The 14,332-nt window shown below is 39.3% G+C and overlaps 1 protein-coding gene across 11 annotated transcripts; it reads right to left on the reverse strand.

Annotated features, from left to right (window-relative positions):
- Positions 1 to 407: 407 nt before the first annotated feature.
- LOC144990984 (ras GTPase-activating protein-binding protein 2-like) lies at positions 408 to 10,782 on the reverse strand. Of its 11 annotated transcripts, none has more exons than XM_078944550.1 (13): positions 10,463 to 10,782; positions 8,508 to 8,626; positions 8,345 to 8,426; positions 7,786 to 7,959; positions 6,137 to 6,227; positions 5,922 to 6,027; positions 4,711 to 4,891; positions 4,269 to 4,370; positions 3,759 to 3,858; positions 3,621 to 3,677; positions 3,392 to 3,523; positions 3,185 to 3,303; positions 408 to 2,940 (listed from the first exon to the last, which is right to left on the reverse strand). In XM_078944550.1, exons 2-13 carry the CDS (start codon positions 8,600 to 8,602, stop codon positions 2,659 to 2,661), a joined length of 1,521 nt encoding a protein of 506 aa, XP_078800676.1. In that variant the 5' UTR covers positions 8,603 to 8,626; positions 10,463 to 10,782; the 3' UTR covers positions 408 to 2,658. The 11 variants fall into 11 exon arrangements, with proteins under 11 accessions (XP_078800676.1, XP_078800669.1, XP_078800674.1 ...); XM_078944543.1 differs by having other exon boundaries at positions 3,176 to 3,303; XM_078944548.1 differs by having other exon boundaries at positions 3,759 to 3,861.
- Between the last annotated feature and the right edge of the window lie 3,550 nt (positions 10,783 to 14,332).

A 14,332-nucleotide genomic window follows, 5' to 3' on the forward strand; every position in this document is an offset into this window, starting at 1 on the left:
GCATCACAATTTACAAACTGTAAAAATCAATCCGAAGACAATACCTCAGAGAAGAACAAAGTCCAAAAAAGAGAAAGAAAAGTTTAAGCTATCGCTCTTTTCATAATAATGATAATGTAAAAGGCATGGCAGGGGGGGAAGCATGTTTTTACCAAAATACATCAGTGTTTCATGAAGAAATGGTTGGCCTGTGAAAGAAGAGCTCAATTTCTCACTGAAGATGAGAAACCCTTAAAATAGCAACTTTTTTCTTCAAAATTTACATTCACTTTGTAAAATAAGAAGCAATTATTTGTTAAAAAAAAAAGATTGTCTGGTAGGGGTCTTTTCCTCCAAAACATTTTTGCTTTTTTTTTTAAGGCTCCGCTTAGAAAATTCCCAGCAAACACGACTCATCAGCTGAGCTGTGCTGTTATCAGTAGTTTATTGTATGTTAAGTCCAACACATTCAGAATGTAAAACCAAAAATATAATATAAATTGAGAAAAAACAAAAGGGAGAATTCTCCACCTGCAACAGTTTTGTACCAGCAACAATTTGAAAGAGTAAAACACAGAAAAATGAAATCAGCTGTTTTACTACACCTTCTTCAAAAAAAAAAAAGCTTTTATTTCCATTCAGAAAAAGGCTGGAATGATTTAAATCCACATTTTTAAAATGAATAATTTACAACTTTCTTCAATCCTTTTTTGAGGAATCTTTACAGTTTAGGAAAGGGCAAATTCTTCTAATGCCAGTTGGCTCTTCTTCAGCACTCTCCGACAGACTTCCATGTCAAGCTAGCACATTTTGAAAAATAAACGGGGCTTACAGGTAAGCTCATTTGATCCCACATCTGCTCATCTCTTCCAGCGAACGGGGTGTAAAACAGTCAAACTGAGCGCTAAAATTTCCATGTTCGATCGAAAAATGTTTTATTCACACAGATTGTCCAAAAAAAAAAAAAAAGAACTTTGGATTTAGTGCAACACCACCAACACGAGGAAGACTGCGGGAGTTTGGTCGAGAAAAATGCTACATCGCTGTTGTACTTCCCATTTTCAGTGCAAGTCAACAAAAAGAAACATCCTTTGTTTTTTTCCCAGATGGAACCAACAGAACCTTCCTTTCCCAACCCAAATCCCTCCTAGAATGGAAAAAGAACTGAATGAACGAGCAGATTCTAAATGATCAACATAAAATACAACTGTGTGGACCAAAACAAACAAAAAAAACAAGGTTCCAGTCCACCCCAGTTTAATGAAATGGCAGCCACACTGAGCCAACATCTGCTAAACCAAGGAGCAAGAATATCATCCTTTCAAAATGTGCCTTTTTTTTCCTCTTATGGGGGTGTACGAAGGTTTTTCAATTGCAACTTTGAATGAATTAACAGAACTTGAGGCACGCACTGTTTCTACAAAACATCAAACATACAATTACAAGAAATGTACAAAACTCACAGCAGATCATCTTGGGTAGTAAAACAGTATGGAAATATGAACTTTGCACCTGAAAAATGAACAAAAGAAAAAAATCTTATGATGCTGGGAGAGTTCTTTTTTTTTTAAAATCTGTTCCCAGCAGAATATAGTTCCATATAAGCAGCTCTGTGTACGAAGGAGGCGGTGAGCCCCAGACTGCTTCACGCTTCAGTAATACTGGAAAAAGTGAAACAGAAGGCACCATCATGCTTTTATCAAGTCAGAAATGAAAGTAAACAGGAAAGCAAAACTGGAAAAAAAGATAACATACAGTAATCTGAGTTTTGCTGTACATTTATTCGGTTACTCCTCGCTCAAGACAGGAAGGGAGAGAAGACGGTGGGAAGTTATCGATCATCCCCGTTTGCAGTCAAGCTGGCTGAAACTTAAAATAAACTGAATTAAAAAGGAAAGATACTGAGACGCCATCATAACCGCCTACGGTTCATCCTGTCTTCACTCATTTCACCACAGTCCAACCTTCTATTTAGAGATGAAGACTTTCTTGTCATCTTGTCCGTCCGACAGTAACTGAGGAATGGTTTTTGGGTCAAGTGTGAGAAGTACGTTGGTCACAGCTGTCAGGCGTGTCCTGCACAGCTCTGAGGACCAACCCATCTCTCCAGCTGCGCTCCGAGCATCAATTTATCGTGACAACAAAAGTACCCATTAGTGCATATTGAGTGCATTATGCAATTTTTGAAGCAGTGGTCTCTCAAAAGGGAAATGTAAAAGGCAAGTTATTCCACCGGAACTGCAAGCATTTTTATCTGGTGCTTCTCTGAAACTTGGGATAGAAAATGTGCAATTTGCTTTTGGAAGCAACGCCTCATTAAATTCAAGGCATAGAATCTCTTTTGAGAATGATTTGCTGCATTGTCTCATCCGTCCCTCCTAATGTGGCAGATTATTCCTTGGTTGGGTTCCTCAGGCTTTCAAAATTAAAGTTAATGAATTCTTGAGATACCATAAAAGGATGCTCAGCTCACAACAAATAAGCGACATTTTTTTGTTTGCTTATTTTGGTTTGTCTATTTCACAAATAGCTGACAGACCGTGTCACATTCCAAAGCAAATAGAAAAAAAGAAAGAACAAAAACAAATATATATTTCAATATGTGAAGATTTTTTTCGTTGACGAGAACAGTTGAAGATGAAGAACAGTAATATATCCACTCGTGAAGCAACGCTCTTCTCAGCGGCGCTGTGGCGTGAAGCGGCTCTCTCCTTGGCCGCTGGAGCTTCTGCCGGGCCCCATGCCGGGCTTGGGCGCCATACCGCCTCGAGGTGGGGGTCCCCGTCCGTCTCGATCGCGCATCATCCCGCTTCCTCCAGCGATGCCACGCGAACCCCCCGGACCCCGATCGTTGCGCCTCATGTCTCGTCTGTCGTCGCCGCCCCGGGTCTCCCGCTCACGCACCGCCCTCGTCTTCTTCTCCTCGACGTTCAGACGCACCTCACCTCGAAACATGATGGGCTGCGGGGAGAACGCCGATGTTAAAACGCTGAAATATTTACCCGTCACTTTCACAAATAAATAGGTGACAAAAAGTCGGAAGAGCAAGTTTCCACATCAGGTAACCAATGAGAAAAATGCAGGATGATGGGCGGTCTTAAGAAGAAAATGGGGGGAAAAGAAGAATATAAAAGAGATGCATCACAGAACCAACAGCAAAATAAATGAAATTGGAGAATGAAATGTTGATACATGCCCCTTCTACCTTGGCCCCCAGAATTTTTTGCACAGGTTCCGAGTCGTCAAACACCACAAATCCAAAGTTTGGCAACTTTCCGCCAACTCCCTTTGTGTTGATCCGCAGCTCTACCACATTTCCATAAGCTGCAACAAGGAAAAGGAAAAGATGGATCAAAACACGCCAATGGAATCTGGCCGTGTGAGACAGGAACCCAAAGGAGAAGAAACGTACTCTTGAAGAACTCTTTGAGCTCGTTTTCATCGATGTCATGAGGAAGATTGCCCACAAAAAGCTGGTGGCTGTCGGGGTATCGAACGATACGCCGGCTGTCCATGTCACCAGAGTCCGATTCTCCTCTGCCACCTGCAGAAAAACAATCCCACTCATGTTCAGCAGTGCAACTTCAACAACTGAGTATTAACTTAAAATCTGAAGATGTGACCTAAAGTGTGAAATATACCTTTAACAAAACTCAAGTGTGCTTTCCCCGTTTGTGACTCCAAAGATGCAACACCATCTAACAGTGACACCAACATGCAGAGAGTGAGAACAATCCCAGGACAGAAGCAGCTCTTTATTTGGGGGAGGATGAAGTTACCAGGTCTGGGACCGCGCTGGGTGAAGGTAGGTCTGTCCCGCGTGCGCTGGTCTCTGGGGCGCAGAGGTGCCGCTTGGGTCTCAGACTTGGCTTCAACTCTCTGCTGTAAAATACCAGAAATAAAAAGTTACACATATTGGAAACCAATTTTAAAAATTAATAAATAACATTTTATGTTGAGGTTTTAACAAAAGTTGTTTAGGACTCATGTTTTTGCCAGTAAACTCATGTTTTTATGTTATGAATGCACTTTTTGCACACCATTTTGCTTATTTTTCTTTGTGCCAAAAATCAAACACACTCAAATACAAACTATAAGCTTTAGTGTGGATCAGTTTCTCTTTAAAAATTCACTGGATTAAGCAGCTTATCCTACACTAAAGGAAAACTTTACAAATAAAGAGAGCCACATTGAAACAATCTCTGTTCTCAAAGCATCAATAAATACTTCCTCTTCATCACAAATCAGAACCCAATAGTACAGCTGTAACGGTATGACTAAGGAATTACCTGTGAGCTTGGAGCTTTAACAACATGGGGTGATATTCCAGAGGAAGTGACTGTGCCCGTAGGAGGCAGGTTTTTACTCGTCACCAAAGCCCAGGAGAAAGGCTGTGAGGAATGCAGTATTGCATTATTACAGCTACACTGATGATGATGATGATGATGACAACGCTCAACGAGATTTGGATATTCAAAATGTTGCTGACACATTTGAATGTGACATTAAAACAATCAAGTGACTTCTTTTTCAAATATGTCCCACAGACTAAATTATAAAAAATGAAAAAACAGCTTAACAGTCAAAAACTAGGTTTTTGGTGGACCTCCTTTTTAACTTTAAAAGAAGTGATTTAATCTCATTTGTACCAACGTTGTACTAAAGTGTCACACAGAGTCAGCTGTATTTCTGATTGAGTGACATATGAAAAGGTTTAAAGACACAACTCACCTTGGGAGGCTCTTGGGTGTTTTGTGGAGACTCCACAGGGGCTGGGGAAGGGGCCTTCTCCTCCATTTCCTCCAGCAGCTTCTCATCTACCTCAGGTTTCATCTCCTCTGCCTTTGGCTCGGGTTCAGACTCTGGTTCTGGTTCTGGAGAAGGCTCATCCATCGGCTCCTCTACTCCATTACTACAGAACCCAAACAGAAGCACCTTTACATGCCCTGAGTATACGCTACATATGCAGCTTTGATATAAGGCCGTTGAAAACACAAAACTGAAGAACTCAATAGTGAGGACACTTCTTTACTAAATGACTATTGATACAAATCATATAACAAGTAAACAACCTAAAGTTTTAGATCAAATTTTAAATGAAACATCAATACTGCTCCTAAAAAATGTTATTTCTATCAAAAACATAAAATAATGATGTCCAGATAAGACATTCATGCCCAAAAACATCAATTCTTCTGTTTCAGAACAGGTTAGTCTTTTCCTAAAAAATGACAGTAGCAGCAGTTTGATTACTAGTTGCCCATAAAGCAACAATGCTTCAGAAAATTACTAAAATACCTCTGATCTACTTTAAGGACATATTTAATGTGGCTCAAGTCCCTTTAAAAACCACAAGAACCACCCTTATGCTTTAAAAAAATTCATCTTAGAAATACACAGTGACAAAAGTAAACAGCAAATGTGCATTACATGTGCTATTTCCTCACTTATATAGACACCCAGCAGTGCATCTTGAAAAAGCTCCCCAATGATTCTATTAAATTAGGGTTTTTAAACTCCTGCGTTGAAAGCAGGGAGTCTGTTTAAGGGATAATTTTTTTACAAAGAAAGAAAATAAAAAAATAAAAAACCTTCTGCCGCTTATAAAGGGGACAAAAACTTATTTACTTAGGGGTGAAACAGAACACGGATGATCCATTATCCGTACGGATCACTAGCCACGGTTTGGCACACGTGAACCAAACTGTTTTTTCCCCTCCATTTTACTGATCCGAACAATGATCCAAACCATGACTCCAAAACAGTGACAACCTCCGAACCGTAAGTTTTGTGATCCGTTGCACCTTTTATGTTGATTTATGTCAAATGACACCATATTTATCTCGTGTGCAATTTATTTGGGAATAATTAATTTTTAAATGCGTCATACCAAAATTTCATAAATCAATGGCAGATGACTTTGAGCTATGATGAACATTTACCTGACAGGGTGAGACTCATAGTAGGTCGAGCTGTTGGGACTTTCCTGAAGTGGCTCAGGAGACGGTGGCCTCTCCTCTGGCTCCTCCTCAACTTCCTCCTCTGATTCTAGATTGTTAAAAAAAAAAATACATCATGTAATCAAAAAAGATTAATTTCAAGAAGTGAGGACCCTAAAACAAGCGGGAAAATGAGGCAGCAGGGAAAGTGTGTTAACCTTCATCAAGCTCAGCCTCAGAGTCTCCAAAGACCTCGTCCTCATAGCGGAAGATGTCGTTGTGGACGTAGAACTTGTTTGCGACAGACCCCTGAAAAACAAAACAAAAACCCTCTTTTCATTCAGGTATTCAAGTATTGTTAGGCAGCTTTTCTTAACGGTCCATCCTCATCACTCCGAAAGAGAACCCCAACATCTTCCTCTCTGCCTCTTTCTCAGACCCAGTCTCTAAACCAACAACATGGCTGCTCTCCCCACAATCTTCTACAACTTTCCTTTCATTCTTGCTGACAATCTTGACACATTCACATTTCCAACTTGTTTGCACACACCTCTTCCCCTCTTTCTTATGCTCTATAAAAACTGACCTCTGTTCTTCTCCAGAAACATCCTCAAACCAAATATTGCATCTGTGGTTCCTTCTCATGAAACAATAATGTTGTTCACAAATTCTGATCTCAGTTCAATAATAAATGTAAATTCAATAATTTCATTGTGACTCATCAACTTTATTCATCTGAAGTTCCCACATCTCTGCATGCGTCTCTTCTTGCAAAAATGGGCACCAGAACACTCAGACATCTTCTCCAGTCAGAAACTCTACTGCCTCCACAGGTGTGTTGCCTTCCTCTCTTAATCCTCACTTTTTTTTTACTTTCTTCATCCTTACTGATCTTTTCTACTTTGACTCATCCCCTCTGCACTCTCTAACATGTTTCTCCATCCGCTCATTAAACTTCTCCCTCCATCTTTCCATCACCATAACCTGCAGCACATCCTTCCATCTCTGCTTTGCTTAACCTGTAATCCATTCCCCCTCCTTTGTGTCCAACCTGACATCCAGCTTTAGTTCCTCCTCCACCTCCATTTCTCTGTAGGGCTTTCTGTTCTCGTCTTCTCTGTGCCCCTCTTTTACATACTTTTTTCCTCTTCAGACATTCCTGAACTTCTTCATTCCGTCACCAAGTCTTATCTGCCTTCCTCATTCCTGATGACACACCAGGTACCTTCTTCACAGCCTCTCCGATTACTTTAGCTGTTCATTTTCAACTTCCACCACTTGGTCCTCTGCTCTGACGTTGACCTCTTTCCCAGTCATACACCACCATCCTATGCTCACTTTGCAGTCACAGATCTCTTTGAGATTACGAAGTCTGCACAAGATGTGACAAACTAATGTGCTCCTCCCTCCATTCTTTTGTCACCATATGCTCCTCTCTTTTCTGGAAAAAATGTGTTCACCACCTCCATTTCCATTTTTTAAAGAAGGTCCACCACTTTTTATCCTCTACACCAAGCTTCCCCCATGCTCGTCACCTCTGTTTCCTCTAACCCACATATCTATTAAACTGTCACAATCACCACTCTCTCCCCTGATACCCAGAATCTCTTCCTCTTTCTCCCTCCCAAAATTCTTTGGCTACTATGGGGGCATAATCACAAACATTCAACATAACATCTTCAGCCTCATCGTCCTCTCCCCTCCATTTATGAGAGTGATGCCATTGCAATTTAAAAATTGTTCCTTTCACATTTTAAAACATAAAAATTTTTTAAACTTTTTTTAAAAGCTGGAAGTTTAAACCTCAAGAGTTATCAAACACAACCAACTCTACTTTTTGAAAAAAAAAAAAGGATGCAGCACTTACCTCTGGAGCGAGCACAAATGTCTGCATAAATTTCCTCATAGGTTGGCCGTTATTTGACAATTCCCCAAGGACCTGCACGACCACGCCATCACTCAGTGTAGCATGAGCGTCCACATGCCGGATCTTTGTGTGGCATTCACTGAACTGCAGGGACATGACTTTTTTGTGGATTTCCTAGGAAAATTAAAAAATAAATAAATTTATAAATATATAATACGAAAACAATTTATGTAAAACACTCATCCTTCATAAGTTGCACTCTTGAATTTATATTTAAATATTGATGAACATTTTTAAATAAGCTGTATAATTTTAAAGTCCAAAGATTTTTTTTAAACCTTGTATTTATGTGTGTGTGTGTGTGTGTGTGTGTGTGTGTGTGTGTGTGTGTGTGTGTGTGTGTGTATTTATATATATCTATATATATATATATAGATATATATATGCATTTCCCCCATAGAGAACTAGATCTCAGTAAATATAAGAAAAGCAATAACAAAGAACAGAAAGTAGTTGAAGTCTAAGCAAACAACAAAATCCTTCTGATGATCACACTTACAGCCTGACCGTACACTGCTTCTGCCAGCTTTCCACTTGGATCAAGTCCTCCATGAACATAGGAAGAGTTTCTCCCGTAGAACCTAAACACATGATTAAGACGTTGAATAAGAACCTGCAGATTTATTGTACATAAAATACCTCAATTATATTTCTGAAGTTACCTGTGCAGAAAATCCGGTGCCTTGTTTAGAAGTGTATAGTACTGCCTCACAAACTCCCGCCCTACAAGCAGGGGACTTGGCTTCTCCATCACCATTTCTTTGGTAAACAATATTAAGTGCTGAAACAAAAAAAAAAAAACAGGATCCATCAGAAATTCTAATTATGCATGAAGACACAGATATGACAAAGGTTTTCATACTGCAGACTCGGGTGACTGATGTTTTATATAATATAAGTAATTTATATAAAACAAGAAAATACCATGTAAAGGACAAAGTGAGATATAAAATAGAATTTCAACTGACTTATTTCTACTTTAAACTCCACAATATAAGAGGTCATCGCTGAATGCTGGATAATATAATTCGGTAACCTTTAGGACAACTGTTCGAAAACAGGCATGTCAAAATCTCAAGACATATTTAATCTTCCTCAAATAAAAGTACAAATTTTCTTGTTTCTATTTAGGGTTTTTAACCCAGTCCAATCCTTGATTACTTTAGATAATCTAAAACGTTGGACAACATTTATAAAAATTTCAACAAAAAAACAAACGCAAAATTGAAGAAGATTTTTACCATGATCATAAAGACCTTAAGCAGGTACTGAAACCTTTAAACCCAAACCAGGCTGTTTGTAATGAGTAACTCACCTAGAGTCATTTGGTTAGCGTTCAAATTCAGGTTTAAATTCTATAAGAATTTCAGACTAGGGCCAACTATTCATTTGATTCCTCTAATTGGCCGATTACTTAAAACCTTACATTTTTCTCTCAGAGCATGTCAAATGAATAAGTAATGAAAAGAGAGAAAACCGTGAACATCACAACATTTATCCGGATCAAAGGTGTTCATAACGGTTAACATTCTGCGACATCAATAAGACAAAGGGGGGCAAACCGACTGTACATAATAAAAAACGGGAAACATCTAGTGTAAATGCTCAAACTGGTGTGTAAAAAGGAAGATTAAAAAATTTAAAAAAAAAAAGAATTCTACATTTATTTGTCACCACATTTCAAGAATGTGTTACACAACTAAGCAAACCTTCCTGACTAGAGGCCTTATGGGGAGGCCTTACACATCCTAAGAACTCTTCATCACCTAACATTCTTCTACGCATGTTCAGAACATAATGTGACAGACACGTATAAACGCTCTACTGAATGCCAATTCTACCGAGCTTGTAGAGACATAATGTGCACGCGCTGTCAGCAAACGTAACATTAACTACAAGGTGAAATAACATTTTTATTCACAATATGCCGGCCTTTGCGCTGCCACCAAATGGCTAACGCCAGCTAACCCCTAAGAACGTCATTGCTGCTTAGCTAGCTAGCTTCAGCTAACGTGTGGCGTCGTCGCATTTTCTTCACAGTCAGTTATAGACTAAGTTATTTTTTATTTTATTTTTAACTTTATATTACTATTGAAACCAACTGCAACAAACTAGTTCAGGAAACCTCCAAAATGCTGACCACAAGCTGTTAAATAGAAAATGCCAACATGATGACGGCAACACCTGGCGATACTAGCCATTACAGAAACTTAGCCTAAACACGTAAAAATAACTTCCTCATTTTAAAATCGTATTTTTGGTTACAACACAAAAAAATCAATACAAAAAAATGTTTGAAATAATACTTTCTTGCTATGTCAATACATCAACATCCAAATTCGTACTTAACGTTGAACACCACAACTGAATGCTCGGTCGGTGCTAGCTTAAGACAACAAAGGAAAGCGTGTTCCAAATCTCTTTGAATCACAAAATGTCCCCGTGTATAGTTAGGAGTACGGTTGCTTATATTAAAAAAAACCGTTTCACTGAAAATTGTAAATATCAACAATACAATCGAACAGTTGTTGTGTGGAAGGCAATATTGCTAACGCAATGCTAGCTGATACGTTTGCTTCGCTTAACCGAAATCTTGGAGAATGGCTAACTAACTTACCTTCTGAAGGACCTATCAAAGTAGACAGAATCGTGTGGAATAAATTACGACAAGTACCCGACTGTAAACTGTTCCCAAATATAGGAATGCCGAATGTGAAAAATTATACTTTCGAACCTCCTCTAACTACAAGTAACAGATCTCTGCTGCACCAGAGATTCGCCACTTAAAGAGATAGGTACGATTTATTATTTTACCCCTGTAATCTCGGGTAGGGGACCCCCATTAACCTGATTCAGCCAATAGACGGCTGAGGTGAACATGGCGTAGGAAAAATGGCCACGCCTACTAACAAAACGCTTTCATTACAAAATATACATGTATACTTATAGTTTTAAAAAATCACGATTTAAGAAAAACCACTCACATGCTGGCAAATTCTGTCTTTTAAAAAATGTTAACTTTCCAGTTTCAGTTGTGAGTCTCTAGTAATTGGACAAAACCAGTACAATCCCATACGGTTAACAGATTCTTCCTCCATGTTTTTTTTTTTATCTTGACTGTATTTTAACGTATGTATTGTTTAAATAGGTTGTTCATTTATTTTTATTTTTATCGGGATTATTCAGATTTCCCTTTTTATTAAATGCATTATTCTTAATCTTTTATTTACCTTAGCAAAAAAAAAAAAAAAGAATTTGGATTGCTAGTTGTATTGTTGAGAAATGATATGGAAGATGAAGAGGAAGATGATTTGTCCTTGTTGATGCAGAGATGCTTGATCGAGTTGTATCTCAAGTAAACATTACAACCTGCGTTTAGGATCACATTCCCACTTCACTTTTTAAAACATTTTATGGATTCTTTGAGTCCGATCTTTTAAACATAGTTAACTGCTCTCTTCAGATGGGGGTCTTCCCCTGGTTGGTGAGGCCCCTTCTGAAGAAGAGTCAGTTAGATCCAAAAAATCTGGATAACTACAGACCCGTATCCAAATTACCATTTTTAAGTAAAATTATTAAAAAAAAAGTGTCGCTACTCAACTGCATGACTTTTTAATCACCCAAAAAATTTTAGAAAAATATCAGTCTGGTTTTAGGACAAACCATAGTACAGAGACGGCTCTTTTAAAGATCGTTAATGATCTTAGAATAAACTACGACTCACAGAACTTTCTGTTCTGGTACTGCTAGATCTGAGTGCCACTTTTGATACAGTAGATCACCAGATTTTATTAGACAGACTTAGGAGTCTAGTGGGCCTCTCTGGAAATGTTCTTAAGTGGTTTTACTCTTACCTTACAGGTCGACACTTTTATGTAAGTATCTTTAATTTTAGTATCTTATCATGATTTTAGCCCCAGTGTTTCTTGTGGGGATATTTTCTTCCAGGGCTTGCCGGCTTGGTCGGTGGTTGTTGCTGCAGTTGTTGCCCTTGCTGGGGCAGCTGGAGTCTAACTTTGCAGCTTCACGTCTGTGAAGTGGACCCGAGTGTTGTCCCCGTCTGGGTGGGCACTGTGGCGATGCTCCCATGGCCAGGCTGGCTCCTGGCATGAAGAGATTCCCAAATACTGTTTCCTCACAGCAGAGCAAAGCCATACTTGTTTGCATATTTATTTAGTTATTTTATTTAAAGTTACATAGTCATTATTCTTTATATGTAGGGGGCCATGGGTCATATGTTTTAACGGAGGGGAGTGGGAAGGGTGAAGGGTGGGTTGGGTTTTTACTGTAATATTGTGTGTTTTCTGTTTTTAATGTTAAAGCGCTCCGAGCTGTGCAACTGCATGAGAAGCGCTATTCTATAAATAAAGTTTGATTTGATGAAAGTGGAGGAGGAAGAGGTCAAACAGCTCTTCCCATGTAGTTGTGGGCTGTGTCCTCTCTTTTCTTAGGATCACTAAGACCCCACGAGGTGAGATTGTACTTGGAGCCCCAGTCTGAGGGTTGATGACATGTTTAGCTTCCTCCATTTTCTAATAATTGCTCCAACGGTGAATCTTTCACACCAATCAGCTTGCCAATTGCCCTAAAGCCCTTTTCAGCCTTGTGGAGGTCTATAATTGTTTCTCTGGTGTCTTTGGATAGCTCTTTGGTCTTGGCCACGTTAGTAGTTAGAGTCTTATTGTGTGGGGTCGACAGGTGCCTTTATGCAGCTAATCACCTCAAACAGGTGCCTCCAATTTAGGATAACAAGTGGAGTGGAGGTGGACTATTCAAAGACGGACTAACAGGTCTTTGTGGGTCAGAATTCTAGCTGATGGACAGGTGTTCAGATATTTATTTGCAGCAGAAGCATAAAAATACATTATTTTTTGAGAAGTGATGCAGTGTAATTTCCAGATTTTTTTGTGTCTCCAACAATGGACATGCAATTTACATGAAAATATCAGAACCCTCCATGATTTCTAAGTGGGAGAACTTGAAAAATTACAAGGTGTTCAAATGCTTATTTCCCTCGCTTACTGTATATAGGATATATCCCTTCTCTGCTTCTGTGCCGGTCCCAAGCCCGGTTATTTTGAGAGGGTTGCGTCAGGAAGGGCATCCGGCGTAAAACATTGCCAAGTTTACCATGCGACTCGTTTGCTGTGGCGACCCCTGATGGGAAAAGCCGAAAGAGAAACAACAACAAGTGTATATAGGATATATACATACATACACATTTGTCATTGGTCCAACCCACAACTCAAGTGATTTTCTGATGAACTCCTGCCACTCTGCAGAAACAAAATTAGAAATGGGGTGGCAGTGACTCAGGCGGTTGAGCAGGTCATCCAATGATCGAAGGGTCGGCGATTTGATCCCTGCTCCCCCCAGCCAACTGTCATTGTCAATGTGTCCTTGGGCAAGACAAGTAGAGGGTCTAGAAGAGGTGTGTGAATGTTCATGAATGTCCCGGTCACAGGTCATGGTTCAGAGGGACCGTAGGTGCAGAATGGCAGCCACGCCTCTGTCATCACCAAGTATGAATGAAGAGTGAATGAATAATACACACATTGTAAGCGCTTTGAGCGTCTGGAAAAGCACAGATAAATCTAAGCCAGTATTATCAAATTACACCAGTTTTTAAATTTTTACCTTAAAAATGGCATAATAATAATTGAAATACCACTGAGAACACTTAAATAGACTGAAGGATGATTGAAGTGGAACTTTTAAAAGGACATGAGGATCTTCTTCTTTCAGCTTTTCCCATCAGGGGTCGCCACAGCGAACAAGTCGCATGGTAAACTTGGCAATGTTTTACGCCGGATGCCCTTCCTGATGCAACCTTCTCAAAACAACCGGGCTTGGGACCGGCACAGAGGTAGAGAAGGGAACAGGGAGCAGCCCGGATTTGAACCCTGGTTTCACGGATGGAAGGCGCTGCAAACCAGCACGAGCTAAACCGGCTCCAAAAGGTCATGGGGATGATTGGTGCAAATGAGGAGGATATGCTCTTCAAAGATATATTAGTTTGTATACGTCCACATTACATAAAAAAATATTCTTGGTAAAGCAAATAAATATTAGTATGGACAGAAGGGTAGATTTTTAGTAGCCACATGTGGGCTTCTTTTAACCAATGTCTCGCTGTCATAGCAACCACATGCCCAAACACACACCCACCCACTCACACACACATGTGATTATGTAACTTTAACATTAATGTGTAATGTAACATGTTTAAACCAGATATAACAGATTTTCTTACATCAAATAGCTTTAAAAATTCTCGAAGTTAATATTTGTAACATCAATCATAGATGATTCACAATAACCTTGTAGTATAAGATTTTTTTTAGCTAAAAAAGAACAAACTCAAACTACTCTCAGCTTAAGCAAAAAAAAAAGGTGTGTGTGTGTGTGTGTGGGGGGGGGGGGGGGGGTTCAAACATAAAAACAGACAATTCATTATAGGATTTTTTTCCACTGAGTATTTTTACGA

Source organism: Oryzias latipes, chromosome 1, assembly GCF_053564925.1.
Source record: "Oryzias latipes strain Hd-rR chromosome 1, Olatipes_Hd-rR_3.1".
Classification (NCBI taxonomy): domain Eukaryota; kingdom Metazoa; phylum Chordata; class Actinopteri; order Beloniformes; family Adrianichthyidae; genus Oryzias; species Oryzias latipes.

Coding starts and splice junctions, on each gene's coding strand:
- LOC144990984 (XM_078944539.1), bottom strand. CDS start 8,602: ATGGTGATGGAGAAGCCAAGTCCCCTGCTTGTAGGGCGGGAGTTTGTG. Junction 6,028..6,136: donor TGAGGCTGAGCTTGATGAAG/GTTAACACACTT, acceptor TTAACAATCTAG/AATCAGAGGAGGAAGTTGAG. Junction 4,892..5,921: donor TATGAGTCTCACCCTGTCAG/GTAAATGTTCAT, acceptor TGGGTTCTGTAG/TAATGGAGTAGAGGAGCCGA.